Source organism: Cydia pomonella, chromosome 12 (assembly GCF_033807575.1).
Source record: "Cydia pomonella isolate Wapato2018A chromosome 12, ilCydPomo1, whole genome shotgun sequence".
Lineage (NCBI taxonomy): Eukaryota > Metazoa > Arthropoda > Insecta > Lepidoptera > Tortricidae > Cydia > Cydia pomonella.
Window position 1 is genome coordinate 1,317,982 of NC_084714.1, and position 19,441 is coordinate 1,337,422.

Consider the following 19,441-nt stretch of genomic DNA (forward strand, 5'->3'; position numbering starts at 1 on the left):
CGATGAATTGGAGCCACTGAAATAATGTTTTTCTAGTCGTCAATTGCAATGGTTGAATTAAGATTTCGAACACCAAACTATAATTGTCTACTTTTCATGTAAGGGCTTCCAACTCAACTGTAATATTCATTTCAATACGCTATAGTCAACTATAAAAAAAATAGTCTATAGAAAATACTAAAGGGGCGCGGGGCGGGACTAAATAGTCGTGCGTTTATGTCTTTTGTACTACATTTTTGTCGACTGTGATATTTACCAATTTTCATTAATTATTTAGGTTTTATAGTAAAAAAAAGTACTGAATACAATAGTGATATAAGCAAGCTTTTCAATATTGTACCTTATTTAGGCAACTCAGCAAGCTTCGTTACCTAAACACGGCACTCGACTGAAAAGCTCTCTATTATATCACGATTGCATAATATACTTACTATATCCAAAAAAATTGACGTGGATAGGTACAGTCAGCATCAACAGTACTGTAGCGGATGAAACAACGCGCTTAAAGTATCGGCCACCTAATACTTTTGCAAATAGAGAAAATATATCTCTACAGTTTGCGTTCAAAAGTATTTAAAAATCTAATAACCTACTATATATATAATAGAGACATCTTTTTTTGTTAGACTATTAAAAAATGGTAGTCGTAGATAATTTTCACGCGTTGTTTGATCCTCTATTTTTGATGACGACTGTACTTACACATAGACTGATCTTTCACTATTTTTTAATAGATCTGCAATGTGACTTTCTGGACACATAGACATTTATGACCAAAACACACCACAGGCGTATGATGCACAGCTGTGGTTCGCCTTTTATTACCATGAAATTGATTCCGTTCGAAATCGTAAACTTAAATTCGGCTTAACGAACGTAATTTATTTTATTGTAAGTAAACTAAAGAATTGTTTTGTTTACTTTAGTGCCTAAGTCATAAACTAAACAAAAAATCATAAAATTTGATTCCCCAACTGGATGAAACACTGAATGATGCGTTCATTATGAAGTAATACGTAGAAATGGGAATGATAGTTAAAGTTAATGCAGCTGATAGGCGCACCAATTTGTAAAACTATGGGTTATGTGTGGCGTGAGTCATAAGCAGGAGCGGTTAGCGTTATACCAGTTTTAGAGTATATTTTTAACAGCTAAAAAATCTTGTTTTATTTTTTATTTATAATAAGTTCTACAGCGTTTACAATAAATAATATACTAAAAACATGAGTACTTATAAGCATAGCCAATAGCAGACCTTGATTACTTTTTAAGGTTTCGCACAATAGATGTATTTATATAAGTTGGTAAAAGTCTAGTTTTCTTCCAGAATACACCTTTTATACAATATTTATAAATGAATGCACACGGAATGAACAATAAAATTTATGAGTGCACTACAAAAGGAACAAAATTGTTTTTAAATAGAAGTATGTTAATTTGTCACACAATTAAAAAATATTAAATTTTTAGATTCCTATGTATATGAAAATAGTTTTAACGTGATACGATAATCTAGCTTACCTATACCTATGTAATAAAGGTTCAAAAATGCTGAGTGCCATTATTAAGTACTTTGTGTAAATGTCTTACACGAGTCATGAATCCTTTCATGGTTGAAAGCTTTTTCCCATTTAACCATTTAACATCGTAACACCGAACGAGAGCTGTTAATGATTGAGCCACATTAACTAGCTCTCGGATGTACAATTTGAGGCAATTAAACCCAATATGGAAGTGCAACGAACTAGCTTCCTTCATAATCCGTGTCTATGGCTCGCCTGTGTAAATACATGTTTCCCTGAACTGTTATCATATTATTTATTGTTGTGATAATAAAAGTAGTGGAATAAATATAAAAGAAGCTTTTTATTCATACAATGTTGATTAGGATGTTCAGTTGTTTCAGCAAAGATACGTTTTAATTGTAATCACGCAATGTTAAGTTAGTGGTGTATAATTACAACTACAATTTTCTACACATAGTTTATTTATTAGCAAAAAATAAACTGAAAATTATAACAAATACATCTTAGACACCTGCCCGCAACGATGAGTACTCTGTCTTAGTCCGAATACCAGTTCCATACACTTTGTAGGTATGGTTTATTATTATATTTGTCATGTCAGTGAAACAAAGGATCTCAAATCTCAAAGGACAAAAAATCCAATCAAATAAAACTTTTTATACATTTCAGGCAGGTACTTTGTTTAGAAACAGACGTCACTGGTAAAAGTACCTATTAAATCCACCCTACACTACTGATTAATCATCAACCTGACAAACCCTTTATGAGCAAGAATCCCAAAATATCTTGCGCACGGGCATAATTAAGGACCGTGCATTTGAAGTCTGGACTGCCTCTCCAAAAAGACTGTCTAGACGAAGTGTCGGCGATGGACGATTTATTAACTTGCTGTATATGTGTAAATAAAGTAAATTTGGATAGGGAATTAGTAAAATTTCTTGAAAAGCTTAACCAAACGTTCATAAAGCCTATAGGCAACCTACATTTTACCAGTATGCCCGCAACCTCAAAGTGAGTTCATAAATTAATTAAGATTTCATTCGTTTAAAAATGTTATAAGCAAGTTTCTCTTTATCAGGTATGAAGTAAAGACGTGCACTATTTAGTATTTAATTTCAAAGTAAGTAAGTAAAAAGTAATTAAGAGTAAGCAAGCAAGAAAAGGAAAGTGGAGGTAGGACAGAAGATGGTAAGAAAAGGAGAAATAAAAAGAGGGAGACGCTCATATAGTCAAACCTACCATGAGGCCGAAGGACACGAGCCAGATGAGTAGTAACTGCACCCAGATCTTGGTCGTAGTGTAGATGGACGCATACATATCGTAGTACGCGATCAGAGTGTATCTGTAACAACACAATTTCACCTTAACAATAAGAAGAAGAAGAAAATGGCGTCACACACAAAAAAATATTTTTTGAGTGCAGAAAACATGCATGCGTGCGTGTTTACACCTAATATTACATAATCTAACAAACAGTAGTCGTAAATGACCCTGGATCAGGTGCAATAAATAAATTAACGCTTTCCAAACCAGTAAGCCGTTATCACTTGTTTTATCGTTTATCGTCAAACAGCACTCCCCTTATCGCTGTGGGAAAGTGGCGAGACAAACACTCGACTGGGGATAAGATAATTACGGTATTAAACAAAGCTTGGTAATCAAGGATAATTAAGGTTATAAAAATGCTTTCGTGTATGAATGCTGCTAAATTAGAGTGTATGTTGGGATTGGTCAATTTTGTAATATATTGATAAACTGAGACAGATAGGGTTGGTACTATTGTATTGTATTGTAGCTCGGGAAATTTTCCGCAACTCGATGACTGGCGCCTATTTTGCGTTTTAGGTAGACACTAAATAAAGCCTATCTCTGTTTGGTCTATTTGTGTCTATTAGTAAGATCTAAGAATTGGTAGAAATATCTCATACTTAGTTAAGTACAGTTAGCATCAGAAGTTGCTGAGCGGACCAGGGGACCTAGCGATAGAGATGATGACATGTAATGTAATGTATGAATGTCATTTTGGGCAGGCCTTCAGATATTCAAAATTATACCATCACGAGTTATCTTATTTTTCTAACATCAAAGTAGTGCTTGGGTCATTTAGAAACACTTTGCCCACTTAGGTATATTTGCTACCACACCAATTGTGTCTCATAGATTTGCCTTCATGATCAATTTTATAGAGGTACAACATTAGCGTAATAAAATAACATAATATATACGTAGCTTGATTTTCAAAAATAATAAAATCATCAGAGACTTTGTCATACGCTTTAAATACAACAGATAAATAACAAAATGTTAATCTCGCCATTGTGTATTCCTCACATCTTGAGATAAATAACGCAAACAACTTTTGTTACGAAGCAGTGCATAAAAGAGCACCAACAAAGACCATAACGAACATACAATGGGGTCGCCCATAACGAATGTAAATGACATTGCTGATGTATTTACGAATACGAATCTCAAGAGTTCAAAGCAGGAGATGTTTACGAATACTGATGTTACTGTAGATCTGATGGTAAACAATTGTTACATTGCGACTAATTATAATAATAACGGCAATAAATAAGAATATAAGATCAGTTTTAAAACAATGGCAATATTTTATCATAAACAAGAGTCATACTTAGAGCTGCTTAAGTTTGACGATTCACTAATTCGGTCTGTTCTAAAAGGAATGGCGCTATAATGTCCATGATTGAAAAAAGAAAAACAGTTTTATATACATAATTGGTAATTATGTTAAAAGTTGAAACCAACTGCAATGTATATCTTTCATTAAACACGTTAAAATATAAAAGATGAAGGGCATTTAGCTTTTAACGCGTAAAGCGTTTTACTGCTGTCAGTAAAATATATAATATTCTCCATATTTTCTCTTAAATATTTCATGATAACGACACCATTACAGTTAGATCAAGCTAACTCTCCACGGAATTTGCAATGACAAAGTGGAGCGATGTCATCATTAATGCCAAATTTCTATGAAATTATGACGTTTATAATGACATTGCCTTACCTTGTTCAGTCCAATTCGATGCAAAGAAGATAACTTTATCTAAGATGGCACGGACTTTACTAAACATTAATTTTACTACTATACATTTTTGTATTACAAATGGCAATGCTATTCAAGACCCTGTAAGTCCTATAACCCGTGACCGATGACCGGCTCATCTGCAGCTCAGCCAGCAGCACTCGAGCCGAACAGAGCGCCTTTATGCGCCGGCTGCCGACCCCGTCAATGGGTTTATTTTTACATGAACCGTGGAGCAGCAAGATATAACTTGTCAGCGACTTTCCGCGGACATAAAATACAGGTCCTGAGATTTAATAAAATATGCTTACTTTGGTTTATTAGTAAGAACTTTATCTTATTAGTCTTATTACTTTTCATTTTGTTCTGCATTACTTTTACTCTACATTAGGTTTGGACTTTGGCCATTGATTTAGGCTTTTGTTTTGTAGAGTGGCTATACTTACAATTAGAGTTGATATTTAGATAATGCACAGTAGTTTAATAAATCACCTGTAATAACAGCTAACTATATATTCGATAAAAAAAAACTATGCTTAATTATTAATCTTATATTAAGACATGATAACTTGAACGGTTTCATTTCAATGTCATTTGAAATGTGTCTGCATTTAAACGATTGATACGTGACGAGGGTACGAGAAAACGATCAAAATTTTAGTGCTTTTAAATGGAGACCAATGAGAGAGATATGGAGGTCTCCGAAACATGTCGCGCGAGTGACTAAAATACGTGAGTTATATAAACCATAAAATTAGTTTCAAAAGTTTAAGCCCCGAAAAATAAACATTCAGGCGCACTCGTCAAAATCGCTTCAGCTTATGACTTAACATTGACATCGTTACCTCATTTTCGTTTCAGTAGTTGCAGCCACTCATAGCAAAACTTAACTCTACCCAAACCAAATAAAGCTCAATTTCGAACGCTCGCACATTGTATGCACCAGATTTTTATGCATGTAAACCGATTTTATTCGAACATAAAGGCAGATTTGTTTTCTGACAACACCATGTATAATCGGTGTTAACTTAAGTGTGTATACAAAGGACCTACGTCATTCAGTAACACATTGTGGTGGTTACGATCATGGTTACGACTCTGGTTTAATGGAACGATCATAAGGTTAGTGGAGCGAAAACAAAGATGATTTTTATTTTTTGAATTCGGAGCAGCTTAAGCCGCTTTCAAGCTGGAGGTGGTTGGGTCGAATCCGGGACCGTATCAAAGAAATTACTGGACCTTATTTACGAACTAACATTATGAGATGGTTGTGAGGAAAACGGAGTAATACTTTAATAAAGGGGCATGGCACACTGCATCCGATTTGCACGTTGCTCCGAAGTTTGAGCAAGATGACGCTAAGCGCGTATTATAGCGACATCCCGCTCGCACGTCGCTCCGACGTCGGATGGAATCGGATGTAGCCACTAGCCATGCGCCAAAATCCTCTAATAGCCTAGTTTTCCCTCTGGGTTAGGGCCAAAGCTGAGATGGCAGTTGATTTCGAGATAATAAATAGCTGCGTGATTCTAATATCTTAAAAAAATACTTGACTTATAAATTACTTACTATGGAGAATTGTTATTGATACCCGAGCAAGCGAATGATTCCAAAGCGAAAGGTTCGAAAAGTCGAATCTTGAGGGTCGTGTAGGTTTCAAGGCATGAGGGTTAAATAAATCTTGTTACCGAGTGCAAAATTAAAATTTTCAGCACACCAATACAAGGAAAATACTAACTGTAAAATATCAAACTAAATCAATTTAAAATGGATGTTATTAAATATTTATATATTATTCAAAATCATCATTTAATACTCAATTCTACCAGCCAAAGCCAACAAAAGGAAACAACTCAAAATTTGCATTTGATTACTTTGCCACACACGAGGATAAAATGCAACTTTCTCATCAGTTTTTGAACAATCAAGAGGCTTTACCAGCTGGTGTGGTGAAAACATATTTCTTCATTTTTTTTTTCATTTTCCTCTCTGTATATTTATTTACAATAACAATATACATAATGGATATATACCGATTTATTTTTTTAGGTTAAGCCCAACCAAAAGAGACTAGAAGGAACTGTCATAGGACTCATAGAGATCATCATCAGAAGTATAGAGTTAGACCAAGATAAGTTGGCAGCGATTGTAATAGCTCAGACAGCGCAAGTGTTATTTTAAACGTCAAAGGTCTATGAAATTATCACGTTTACTTAAAACTTGCATATACTATAGTCTATTAAAATCGCTGCCAACTTAGCTTGGTCTGATCTGACTCTAGTAGAGTACGTAGAGTGACTCTACGTACCTATAACATACAGTATTTTGGGCGAAAATAATACATCTTGAGGTGTTCGTGTGTCGGGCATTGGAAGCGCAGTCAGGAGGAGGAAACTAGAACGTTCGGGCGTTCTCGGTTCCGTTCGGCTTAGCATTGCTCCAAGCAATTATTAGGGTTGGCACAACTTGACGTTCCTTTGCATGCACAACCACAGATAGATAATTACATGAATTTCGACAACCCTAAGTAGCCGAAAGGGCTAGTTCCATAGAAAGGGACAACGTGATTCGGCCCTGAATCGCTGTCAAACTTCGGCTTTGTAGGAAGTTTCCTTTCTGTTCGGTAGTACTATTATTTATTCTGTGGCGGAGCGGTGGTTTCGTTTACGAGCTAAGAGCTAACATTAACGCAAGCTGTTAATTTTTCTCAGTATTTATGTGACACCATCCTAGATCTTAACTGGTGGTCTTTCGTACAAGCATTTAGATATTACTATTTGGTTTGAAGTTAGATTGTTCTTACGGTTGTTAAAAGAAGAATAATAAATATTTAATAGGTATTTATGTCGCATCGTTTCTTTACACTTAATCACGTATTGTTGATGACGTTGACGAAATTTAATTTGCATCGATCTCTTGAACAACTTTTATATGTATATGGCAAATGAGTGCAGTTAATGCAAGTACCTATTAATACATAGGTACTAACCATATAAATGAATTCCTACTATTCCATTTGATTCTGAGGTTAAATGAGACGTGAAGTCAATAAGCAGTCATCCTGCTTACTCATGCGTTGTATGTTAATATGGAACTCTATGTTTGATTGTCCGATAAGTTTTCATAGTAGACCGCTAGTCCCATTTGATCTTCTACTAGTTCTACTACACTACACTTAATTATCCAGTGATTGTTTTTATTTTTTAAACTTGTTTGCAAAGCGTTCTAATTATTAATATTAAGGCCAGATTTTCATCTTCTCGTAAAGATGATTCTTTTTAATCATTACTCATGACATGAAACCAACGGACTCCCACTTGATGTCTGGAAAATTTTTGGACGATGACTTTTGAGTTAATTAATATTATTACGACATAATAAATAATATTCGTAGGTACCCAGCAAGGAAGTAACTAACTCAAAAAGCGTTTTCTATTTATGTACTTATTGCATTTTCATCTCATAACTACATTTCATACATTAATATATACCTATTATGAATAATAGATATATATTACAATATATATTAATTAATCACTCTCGCCATAGAAAAATGATACCTTTATCAAAGAAAATAAACTCCTATTTTAAATATTTTTGTAGCTGTCAGCAGCATTAAAGATCACAATAACTACAATTAGATATGAATTGAAATGTTGTAACACAAAATGGCCGGCATAGGGGTGTCTAATTGACACACGCATTCGTTTTCATTTGTTTTTGTGCGTGGAACTGTCAGAAGATAGATGCGCTGTCAAAACGTTTAGGGACAGACTGACAGACGGGTTAAATGGTTGAGAAAGTTGTGTTCATCTATTAGACCACGGGCCAGGAGCATGTTTTCCTTCACCGAAAAGCGACTGGTAAATATCAAATGATATTTTGTACATAAGTTCCGAAAAACTCATTGGTACGAGCCGGGGTTTGAATAATTTCATAATACTTACGAAAATAATAAATAGCCTTCCGAAACACATACAAGATTTGTACCTATCTAACTCTAAATCAATTAAAAAAGTTAAAAATTATATTTTGTAAACATATATTTGCTTTGTTATATAAATTAGTTTAATAAGTCCGAACCCTTGCTGTAATTAAGCCATTCATGACTTTAGCAGTAATTAAACATGGAACTCTGCGATTTTTTTTAAATTAATTGGATTGGAACTTTAATAAATTAAAGAAAAAAAAATTGTCTCATAGAGTTGTGTTCCTGCCAGTGAGTAAGGCCCAACTGGGGAAGTACCTCCACCTTACAGAAAACCGCAGCCAAATAACACTTGACCCTACTCATAGTGCTGTGTTCCTGCCGGTGAGTAAGATTGCCAGAGCTTAACGAGGGGGTGGGGTTTGGGTCGGCAACGCGCATGTAACTCCTCTGGAGTTGCAGGCGTAGATAGGCTACGGAGACTGCTTACCATCAGGCGGGCCGTATGCTTGTTTGCCACCGGCGCAGTATTAAAAAAATAATGTGACGGTAATAGCGAAACGGCCAAGCCACATATTTACACTAAGGTATAGAGTTTGTGAGGTTACAGCTTGTAGAGTTAGTGTGGGCGTGTAGAGTTAGAAGCTTAACTCTACATGAGATCTGATAACATTCTGATAGTGCGAGCCACATTTTACATGAAAACGTTTTGGTTGGATTATTACTTATTCTTTATTACTACGACATAACTGGTTGGCAGTAATCGTTTGGTGTAATAGTGTAAGCTGTCAAAAAGTTTGTTTTAAGTAAATTGGTCAATTGGACTGTCATTTTAGTATCTGATAAAACCCAGTTTAGGTTGACAATTTCACCAGCAAACAGGTACAGCCATTAAATTCAAATCATGGCCCGCGAGCACGACAGTTTATATTACATTAATATTAATGCATAGTGATAGACGCGGGCCGTTCAACTTTGGTCAGGTTTGTTCAAGGAAATGATAGGGATTGGAAAGGTTTAGCGTTGAACTATTTGTCATGCCATGTGCAATACTTGTCTAGTTCTGGCAACATTTTTGGTACAAGTGATAAAGAAATTGGTTAACATTTGAAACTTACTTATTCGGGCATTTTTAGGCTTCCGTACCAAAACGGGACCCTATTACTAAGACTCCGCTCTGTCCGTCCGACCATCCCTCTGTCACCAGGCTGTATCTCATGAACCGTGATAGCTACTATAGCTAGACAGTTTAATTTTTTTTTTTTAATATGGCTTACTGTTGATAGCCAGTGTCATGTCGATTTATTTATGATAACAAACTTATTTCGGACGCGCGAATTTTTATCAAATACAAGGTTGCTAATCCAAATGAGAATGTAGGAACAAAATTTTCACAGATGATGTATTTCTGTTGCCGCTATAACAACAAATACTAAAAAGTACGGAAGCCTCGGTGTGCGAGTCCGACTCGCACTTGTCCGGTTTTTTAGTTAAAAGTGTACCATCTACTTTTTTTCGAAAAACCATCAACTTTTGGGTTATTTCTGCTCAGAATTACGAAGACTATGGGTTACAAAAGCAAAAAAAAGTGTCCTCAAAAAATTACAGGTTTGTGACGCATTTTCACATACATTTTGTGTGGGCCGTCACAAAACTGACACAAAATTTGAATGAAAAATTGGGAACACTTTTTTCTTTGCTTCAATTATTAGGCCTCGTGATTCTGAGTCGAAATACCTAACCCAACTTTCAACTTTAACCCCTAAAACACACTTTCTTCTGAAAACCTCCATGCTAACATTACGAATACTACCTAGCTATCTGATAACCGAATCACTGTGATTGTATCTATTATCATCCTATGTTCATTTAACAAATAAATTAATATAAGTTCTATAATCTATAACAAGTAAATAACAACATTACAGATACAGAACAGAACATGTCATTATATTATGAGTATAGTTCCACTTCACCAAAATACAGTTGGAAGAAAGCATATGAACGAGTTCATTTAAAATACCCAAATCTATACATATAGGATAGGTGTTCCTATAACATTAGAGGAGTTCTCTCAATTTCTCCACGATCCCATCATGAAACCCTGACCTGATGACAACGAGTATACCTACTTTTTTAACCAAAAAAATCTAAAATCGATTCACTCGTCTTAGAGAATCGGGGAGAAGACATAAAAAAGATCCCAACGAATTGATAATCTCCTCCTTTTTGAAGTAGGTTCTTAAATCAATTCAAATCCTTTAATTGGTCACTAACGTCACTCACGTGCCACTCAAGTCATTGTCAATGCAAGCTTTAATGAGCCATGTGAATGACACTTGAAGAGGGTTCCCGGACTTACAGATACCTACTCTTGAGAATCTGAAGGGCTTGAGTGTAATTCCTAACCGCTATCACTGAACAATTTAAGGAAGACAGATCCAGTGATCGAATGTTGTAACTTTCTTTAGGGATAATTGACAATTGCTCAGAACATCAGGTGAGACTAGCAGATAGAGAGCAGCACGAACATGGTTGTGACTCACGCAGATATGTAAATAAATAATCCTACGTGTTTGTCCGGGCATACAATTTCCAGACAACCCAAAATCAGAATTATTTTTGGGATAATATTTACTGTGATTTAACTTACAATACTCTTCTAAACAACTGTACAGGTCCAGATCCCGCGAGGCTTTTGGCGGTTGGAGCCCGGGAAGCCAGCTACGCTACCTGCTACCTGCGCCTGCTGCTCCAACGGACTAATGTAAAAGCGGGCGCAGCGGCGGCATGCGCCGAAATTTTGAAACGTAATAAATATAAGAGCCTCCGTAGAGAGTACCATTTTGTACCATTTGGCGTTGAAACTCTAGGCCCATGGGGTCTTAGCATGCGCAAGTTTTTTGCAGAAATCGCGAAGCGTCTGGTTAACGTAAATGGTGACCGAAGAGCTGACGGCTTCCTCGCGGCAGTATTGCGATACAACGAGTAAAATGCCGCCAGCATCCTTTCATGCATCCAGATTTAAGCCAGTTATAATCCTCTGTATATATCCATTGTTATTGTAAATAAATTGTATATTGTAAAATCTTACCTGTTTATAGTAATAGCCACCATTGACAGCAAAGAAACTGCTTCATTCCCATAGAACACGAAAGCGAACATCTGACATAGCTGCTCGCCCAACCCCCAATCTGCTCGTATGAACCTCCTCGCCGTCAGTGGGAGGTTTATTGCGCAGAACATCAGATCTGACACGCAGAGGGAGAGCACGAACATGGTAGTGACGTGGGTCCGGAGTTTCGGGTGCATGAGGAGGGCCACTGTTGTGACGAAGTTGCCTGAAACAAAAAATATTTTTTTAGACAGAAGTTTCGCCTTAAGGATGTCTCATGCTAGAACGGGCCTAGGCCGGGCCGGAGGTTCTGGCGTTTCGTTTTCTATGGACAGCACCACGTGATCACCGATCAGCCATCATAGAGTCATCCTTTTATCTTTGGAGCAGAGTAACTTGGGTAAGGCTCTAATACCAGGATACCAGGTACAGATGTCGAAAATCTTTACAAAATGCTGCTGGTAACGCTATCTGACTGGCTTACAGAAGATTGTAGCTCCATGCGTACTGGTTTTCTCTATGCTCAATCTTTGAAAGCCTGCGCGGAAAGAAAAGAGCCGTGAAATGTATGGGGCCCAATCCATTCCACGACTCTTCTTTCTGAACTGACTCTAGTAAGGAAGGTCAGCATAAACTGTTTCGTTTTCATCCTTCGAAGACAACCGTAAGTTTACTGTTAGCTTAAGAACTTCTTAGCACCGTCTAAGCAAACTTCTAAGAACTTCCCACATATAGCCTCCGCAATATATACCTTTAGCAAAATTTGGAATCAAATTGTCAGAGCTAAATTGAGGATGAGAATGCAACCGGAAATCAACAGGCCATACGTTTGTTTGCCACCACCATGGTATAGAATAGAAGACAAACAACCGCTAATATCCCGCTAATGGATTGGCCACTCAACTCGATTGCTGAGTGCTTTGCAAAATGGACGCCATTAAAATACTCGATTGTTACGGTATTTATAGGAACGTTTAACAATTATAACAAGTGTAACCCTTTAGGGTTTATAGATCGTGTCATTCATGATGACGCGTGCCGTTGTTCAATGTTGACACGAATTTTTATTCAACAACAAAGTATGACGAGATCGTGCTCTCTGTTCAAATTGGGAATAAAAATCGATAAAAACGATATTGTTTGAGAATGTTAAGAAATATATTGCTAACTTGAAGGTTCGATCGTGTCGAGAACATTAATATAATGATGCCCCTTTGACAGCTAGGGGATGTCCCGTAGGGTAAGAGCGACCCCACTGTTTACTCTAACTATGCACGAAATGTTGCAATTTGAGGGGACATTACAAATATATTGATTGGTGTGGTGTTAACGTAATATGAGCTCACCATTGGTCTAGTGTACTTAATTGGGACTGAATGTGGTTATTTTATTTCATGTCTATACTTATTATACCTCTATACTCTATGCTCAATTTCGTATTTTTTATCATTTAATATATCCACTAGATATTTAAATTATACTAATAGAATTGAAAGAATTATGAAAACGAGAGGTCAATACCACTAGATTCAAAATTTCTCTCGTTAGTATTTCAAAAATTGTATTGCGCCGTCCACAAATTTTCAAGTGACCAAATCCAACGCTTGAAATTCAAAAATCGCTCCCCTGGGTTACGAAAGTGACTGAAACATGATCGCAGTCCCCCACATATTAAAGTATACTAATGTCACTAACACGCTACACAGGATAAGTAAATAATTACACGATAGTACGTTCCGTTAACGCAGGTACAGTCGGGCTCAAAACGCTCATGAAAATAACTTTTAAGAAATTTCAAATTTCGAGGTAAAATGGTTCACTGTAACAGGCAACTTAGGCAAGATTCAAACTCGCGATATTTCTGATGATTTTAGAGCTTAGATCAAATTAACGGAAATTTTATACGATATATTTATGACAATAGTTTGCATTTTGCTTGGATGGTGGAAATATTGTCAGATAACTCTGTAAATGAGTACATGGAATTGAATTTGTAACGATGTATGCAATGTTATTTATTATTAAATTGTTGTTTTTGTATTTTAAACATGATATTTTGTTATTTTGGGAAATTTTTATTTTTATTTGACATTTTAATGACAATTTAAAGTTATATTATAAGTTATATTAATATCCACTTTCATGTTAATTTGTTTGAAACTCTAGGTCCATGGGGTCCCAGCGCGCACAAGTTTTTTGGAGAAATCGCGAAACGTCTGGTTGACTTAACTGGTGACCGAAGAGCTGGCGGCTTCCTCGCACAACGTATCAGTATTGCGATACAACGAGGAAATGCCGCCAGCATCCTTGGTACAATGCCTCAAGGGCCTATTTTAGATATAAGCTAGTTATAGTATTCATCTGTATATATCCATTATGTATATTGTTATTGTCATTTGGTTTATATTCAATTATTTGACATGTTTTTCTTTGTACATGATGATCCCTATATAGTTTTGCTGTAGCGGGGTAAAAATTATATTTCGGGAGTAGGTACAGCGAGTTGCAAAAGTCCATGGACAGATTATGAATGCAATTCATTAAAGTGCCCTTGTTTCGCAGCTGGGTGTGCATCGAAATTGTGTGTGACGCATACAGACCTCGACCAATTTTTTTATCGATATCGATAAACCTAATAATGAGGAGGTATCATATATGGGACATTGTATCACGGGACAATGGTGTCGATGATTTAGGAGCCGTGCACTGAGCCGAAGCCAAAACGTAGAGAGCCTTACGATGATTTAATCAAATGTGATATTACAATACAACATGTTTTCTATTGATTGATGCTCATAATATTTCCTGGATCAATTATTTTATTGTTATTACCATATTTAATAACGTATGTAGACCATGTCATACTCTAGATAGGTAATAATTTCTGAGCGAACTGTACTTGGTGAAAGTGTATCTTGTTAGTCCGCCTCGTTTAAAAGATTCCCCGAATTCGAACCCACAACCCACCTACTCTTCATGACGAAACTGACGTTTACTTTAATGCACAAATATGACGTGCCCAAATTAGGATACTTCGTATATCAGGGTCTTGAACAACTTTTAAAAAGGACTTTTAGGTAATATGTAATTGACAACCGGTCTGGCCTAGTGGGAAGAGCAGAGGGTAGGCAGGGTGCCTATGAAGCCGATGGTCCTGGGTTGGGATCCCGATAAGGACATGTATTTGTGTGATGAGCACAGATATTTGTTCCTGAATCCTGGATGTTTTCTATGTACTTGTATATTATATATATCGTTGTCTGAGTACCCACAACACGAGCCTTCTTGAGCTTACCGTGGGACTTCAATTTGAGTAAAAATGTTCCTATAATATATATTTATGTGAGGAAAACCGTAAAATAATATTGGATATGAAATAATACTTCGTGTGTCTTACGAAAGTTCGACTTTTCGGTTGATGAGTCACATATGTATACAGGGTGTTTATTTATTCACTTGCAATAATTTACGGGGTGAATATAAAGGGCATAATGAGCAACTTTTACTATGGGACCAATCCAGAAATTGCGAAAACAAAAATTTCTGTTTCATACATTTTGGCTGTCTGACCTTGACATTTTCGGAAAGTAAAACTTTTTTCACGATTTCGGTGTTGGTCTAATATAGTAAAAGTTGCTTAGTATGAGTAAGTCAATTTTCATTGCAAACCATGGTATGTACATAGATGTTACAAATTTTATAGAGTTTCACATGGACCCCGGTGGGGTGTAGCAATTTTCCTGATAACTATATTATACATATACAAACTAATGCACATTCATACTGAAAGCTATATAATTAGACGTAAAATTAAGTATAGGCTACACAGGTATTAAGTATAGTAACAATTTAGTATTTCAAATACTGTATTTGTGTCTTCCATAAAATCTTTGACAGGTGTGTGTAGTATGTTTTTTTAATCAAATGTGTCTTGAGTTTTGTTATGAATAAGTTTTTACCCATGTTTTTTATATCGGTGGGTAATATGTTGTAAATTTGTATAGCTTAGTAATACGGACCTTTTTTGTATATGTCTAAAATTGGTTCCGGAGGGACAGTTTTATCTTTTCTGCGTGCACTTTTGCTGAATTCAAACAAATTAATATTGTTTCTGACAAAAGTAGCAATTTCAAGAATGTACAAAGAAGGTAGCATCAATATGTTTAGGGTCAAGAAGTGCGGTTTACAGGTGTCTGTTTGTTGGATATTTACTAGTATTCTGATGCATTTCTTTTGGAGGATGAATAGATCGTTCGAATATGACCCGTAAATTATTGCAGATGACTCAATAAACACCCTGTATTATATTTGTCCGGATGTTCTCCTCTACAGGTCGCATTTCACAACCTTCTTTTTAAATTTGGTGAGCAGGTTAAATAATGATATAGAATTTTTTGTCGATCCAGTTTTTGGATTTTTTTCAAAATGGCGGAGTTGTGTGGAGATTTGCTAGGTATACAGCGCACAGAGCCACTAGTTTAATAAATAATAAGTTATATGCAAGATATGGTAAAACCTATTATTAATAGGTTTAAAACTCGCTTAAAAGTTAATCTTGTTACAAATACGTTTTCGCATAACTTGGTTAAAGCTTATTATTAATGGGTTTTTGTCTATGTATGGAGTAAGCACTCGCCTTAGTTAAACAATAATAAAACTGACTAATTAAATTAAGCCGTATCGAACAAACGAATTTAATAAAACCCTTTAAATTAGTTTACAGTACATGTGATATGATGCTACCCAGCAAACATTCTAAGTGCTTTTCCCCAGGCTCTAGAATATATTACTAATTTAGGTAAAAATTACATCATACGCACCACATAAATTCACATATCGTACATTTATACTACCGGGTAAAATTATAGAGCCATTAAAACGTAAATTTCCCTTAATCAATACACCATAAGGTCAGAAACTTAAAGGTTGAGAATGAGCAAAATATAAGGTAAAATTAACTTCAAAACTCGACAAATAGTTAATATTTACTTCTAGGTGCATATAAGGTGTATATGCGATGTAATTTTTTCTTATACTGGGGACCTTTAGGTCGATGATTTAAGTAGCTTTTGCTACCAATTTCGTAGTAAATATTACCTTCCATAAATACCAAATTGAGACTATAAAGTTATAAATACTTGTAAGGTACTAAAAATACCATAAGGTTTCATTAAGGTAACCTAATAGTCAAATTAACCCTAAAAAATAACTAATAAGTTGAAGTTTGCGAGGCGACTTCAGGTCAAGTTTGTTTTACTCACAAATAAGTCATTTCTCGGTGAAATAGGACGCATTTACCCAATAGTTATTTCGTTTTTAAATCAAAAGTAGTGTTGGATTTACAATGGCCAAAGACAAAAAAAAAATATAGACATTCCAGCAGTTACTATAGTAAGTGTAAGGCTAATATGAAAATTCAAAGTGAAATATTAAAAGAAGAACAAAAATGTGTATTACCTTCTAAATCCAGTTTTGATGGATATCCAACTTTGTGTCAATCTACTGATACTGATACCGTTTCAATAACACACACAGGCAAAGATCTTGATTATATGCATTCGTATTATAATGAATTAGGAAATAAAATATCTGATAATATAGATGAGATGACAGATGGCAGTGAAATCGGTGCAAACAAAGAATCGGAAAATTAAGACTCTGGAGATGAGTTCATTAGAAATGAAGACTGCTCTAACATGAAATCAATAAAACTTACGGAAGACCTAAGAAAATGGACAATACAGCATAAACCCACCAAGTCATCTCTAAACGACTTGTTAGTTTTACTCACTGAACACAGATTTAAATTGCCAAAAGATGGACGAGCACTTCTAAAAACTGACGATGTCTTTTTATAGAGCCTATGGGCCAAGGCAAGTTTTGGTATCAAGGTAAGATAAGCTATTGTTTACAAAAAACTTTGTTAGATATGGATTTAAGTACTATATCAAGTATGGAGTTGATTTTCAACGTAGACGGTATGTCTCTTTTTTTTTAACGCCGTTCTCCTCCCACGCCTAAGGGCAAAGCGTTATTTCCATTCCCCTTCAGTAATGGGTGGCCACTATCTTATATATAATTTTTGCAACAATAAATACCTATTTAAAACCAAATTAGAGTCAATTAGAAATAAATATTTTGGTAACTATATTGCGTAGATGCGTTAAATACGCAGATATGTTTTAAACTAAGCATACAATCAGTTAAAATAATTATCACTAAACTCACTAATGACTCGTAAAATCTTAATTTTCACATATAACTTTCCAATTGGGGAACCTCTGTGCGTAATATTTACCCTTGGCACTTCTGATCGTAAGCCATAGATCTAAAAAAGTAAAGATAAAGCCATGCAAACAATTCCGACCGAAAAGTCTCGTTAATCAAAACACAGCGTCATCTGTTGTATACTGAGTAATACAATAGGCCATAGACATACGCGAAAGTAGACTGCACTCTCGCCTCCAAAAAACGTGTCTAGAAAAATGGCTCGAGGGAGACCTTAAGTGCCAATTACATCCACACTTAATCAATTTCTGGGAGGAGAAAGAATATTTTTCCATTTCACCAAATATCAGCAGCACATCGTTTACAATATTTGAAATGTAAAAAAATGGTTCCTGTGCAAGAATATCAAACATTGAACATTTTTGACAATTAGAGACGAAGTATTGTTTACATTTCAAATATCGTTAACGATGTGCTGATATTCCGTGAAACAGAAAACGATTATCAGGCCCGAAATCGGGACTGATTTTGAATCGGTGCTTTAGTCCCTTTTTCTTTAGAGCGACGATGAAATGACAATTGAATAAATGTTCGTTGCCACAGCTAAACAAGCCATGCTGCTATTATTTTATTATTATTTTTTATTTTTATGGTAGAGGAGGCAAACGAGCAGACGGATCACCTGATGGTAAGCGATTACCGCCGCCCATGGACACCTGCAACACCAGAGGGGTTGTAAGTGCGTTGCCGGCCTTTAAGATGGGAGTACGCTCTTTTCTTGAAGGTTTGAAGGTCGTATCGGTCCGGAAATACCGCAGGCGACAGTTCATTCCACAGTTTAACAGTGCGAGGCAGAAAGTTCCTGGAAAAACGCACAGTTGAGAACTGCCAACCATCTAAGTGGTGAGGATGGAAATGCGTAGGGCGATGGCGAAAAGAAGCGGCAGGGATTAATCCGAACAATTCCGCGGAGCACTCCCCGTTGTACATGCGATAGAAAATGCAGAGCGAGGCCACATCTCTACGCAGCGCCAAGGAGTCAAGCCGATCCGAAATACACTGGCAGTCGACAATTCGAGTCGCTCTTCGTTGGATGCGGTCCAGAGGGAGAAGCTGGTACTAGGGTGCCCCTGTCCATAGATGATAACAGTATTCCATGTGCGGGTATTTTTATTAATATAAATGTCATTATTATAGATTTTACCGTGCTAGTTTATTACGACCTTCTAAGGGCGTTGGCGGAGCGCCTCGACTCTCCTCTCACTCGCTTCTGGGTTGAAGAGGTAATTAGCAGGGACAAGTAGAGCAGAGATAGTTTGCCTTACTTGCCCCTGTCAATTGATATCATATTATTATATCGTGTAATATATTTAGTTTAATTTTTTTCTATTATTTTATTTTTGTTTTTTGTAATGTTCAACTAACATAGATAGTTATTACGATACTCTGTAACTAACAAGCTATGGATCAACTTGGTCTGAAATAAATTATTTATTTATTAACTTCACTTAAGAATATTGAGTAGGGATAAGTGGAAATTAAAACATATTAAAATGTGATTGATAAATACAGTATGTTTTAATTACATACAAAATACT

The 19,441-nt window shown here is 35.9% G+C and overlaps 1 protein-coding gene across 2 annotated transcripts in view; it reads right to left on the reverse strand.

Moving 5' to 3' along the window:
• LOC133523232 (protein trapped in endoderm-1) overlaps positions 1–19,441 on the reverse strand; it is a 66,097-nt gene that overhangs the window by 7,425 nt on the left and 39,231 nt on the right. For both annotated transcript variants that reach the window (XM_061858714.1, XM_061858713.1), the window contains exons 3-4: positions 11,595–11,841; positions 2,766–2,868 (exon numbers count right to left, since the gene is read on the reverse strand). In XM_061858714.1, the coding sequence (XP_061714698.1) occupies positions 2,766–2,868; positions 11,595–11,841 (350 nt within the window). The remainder of the gene's footprint in view (positions 1–2,765; positions 2,869–11,594; positions 11,842–19,441) is intronic.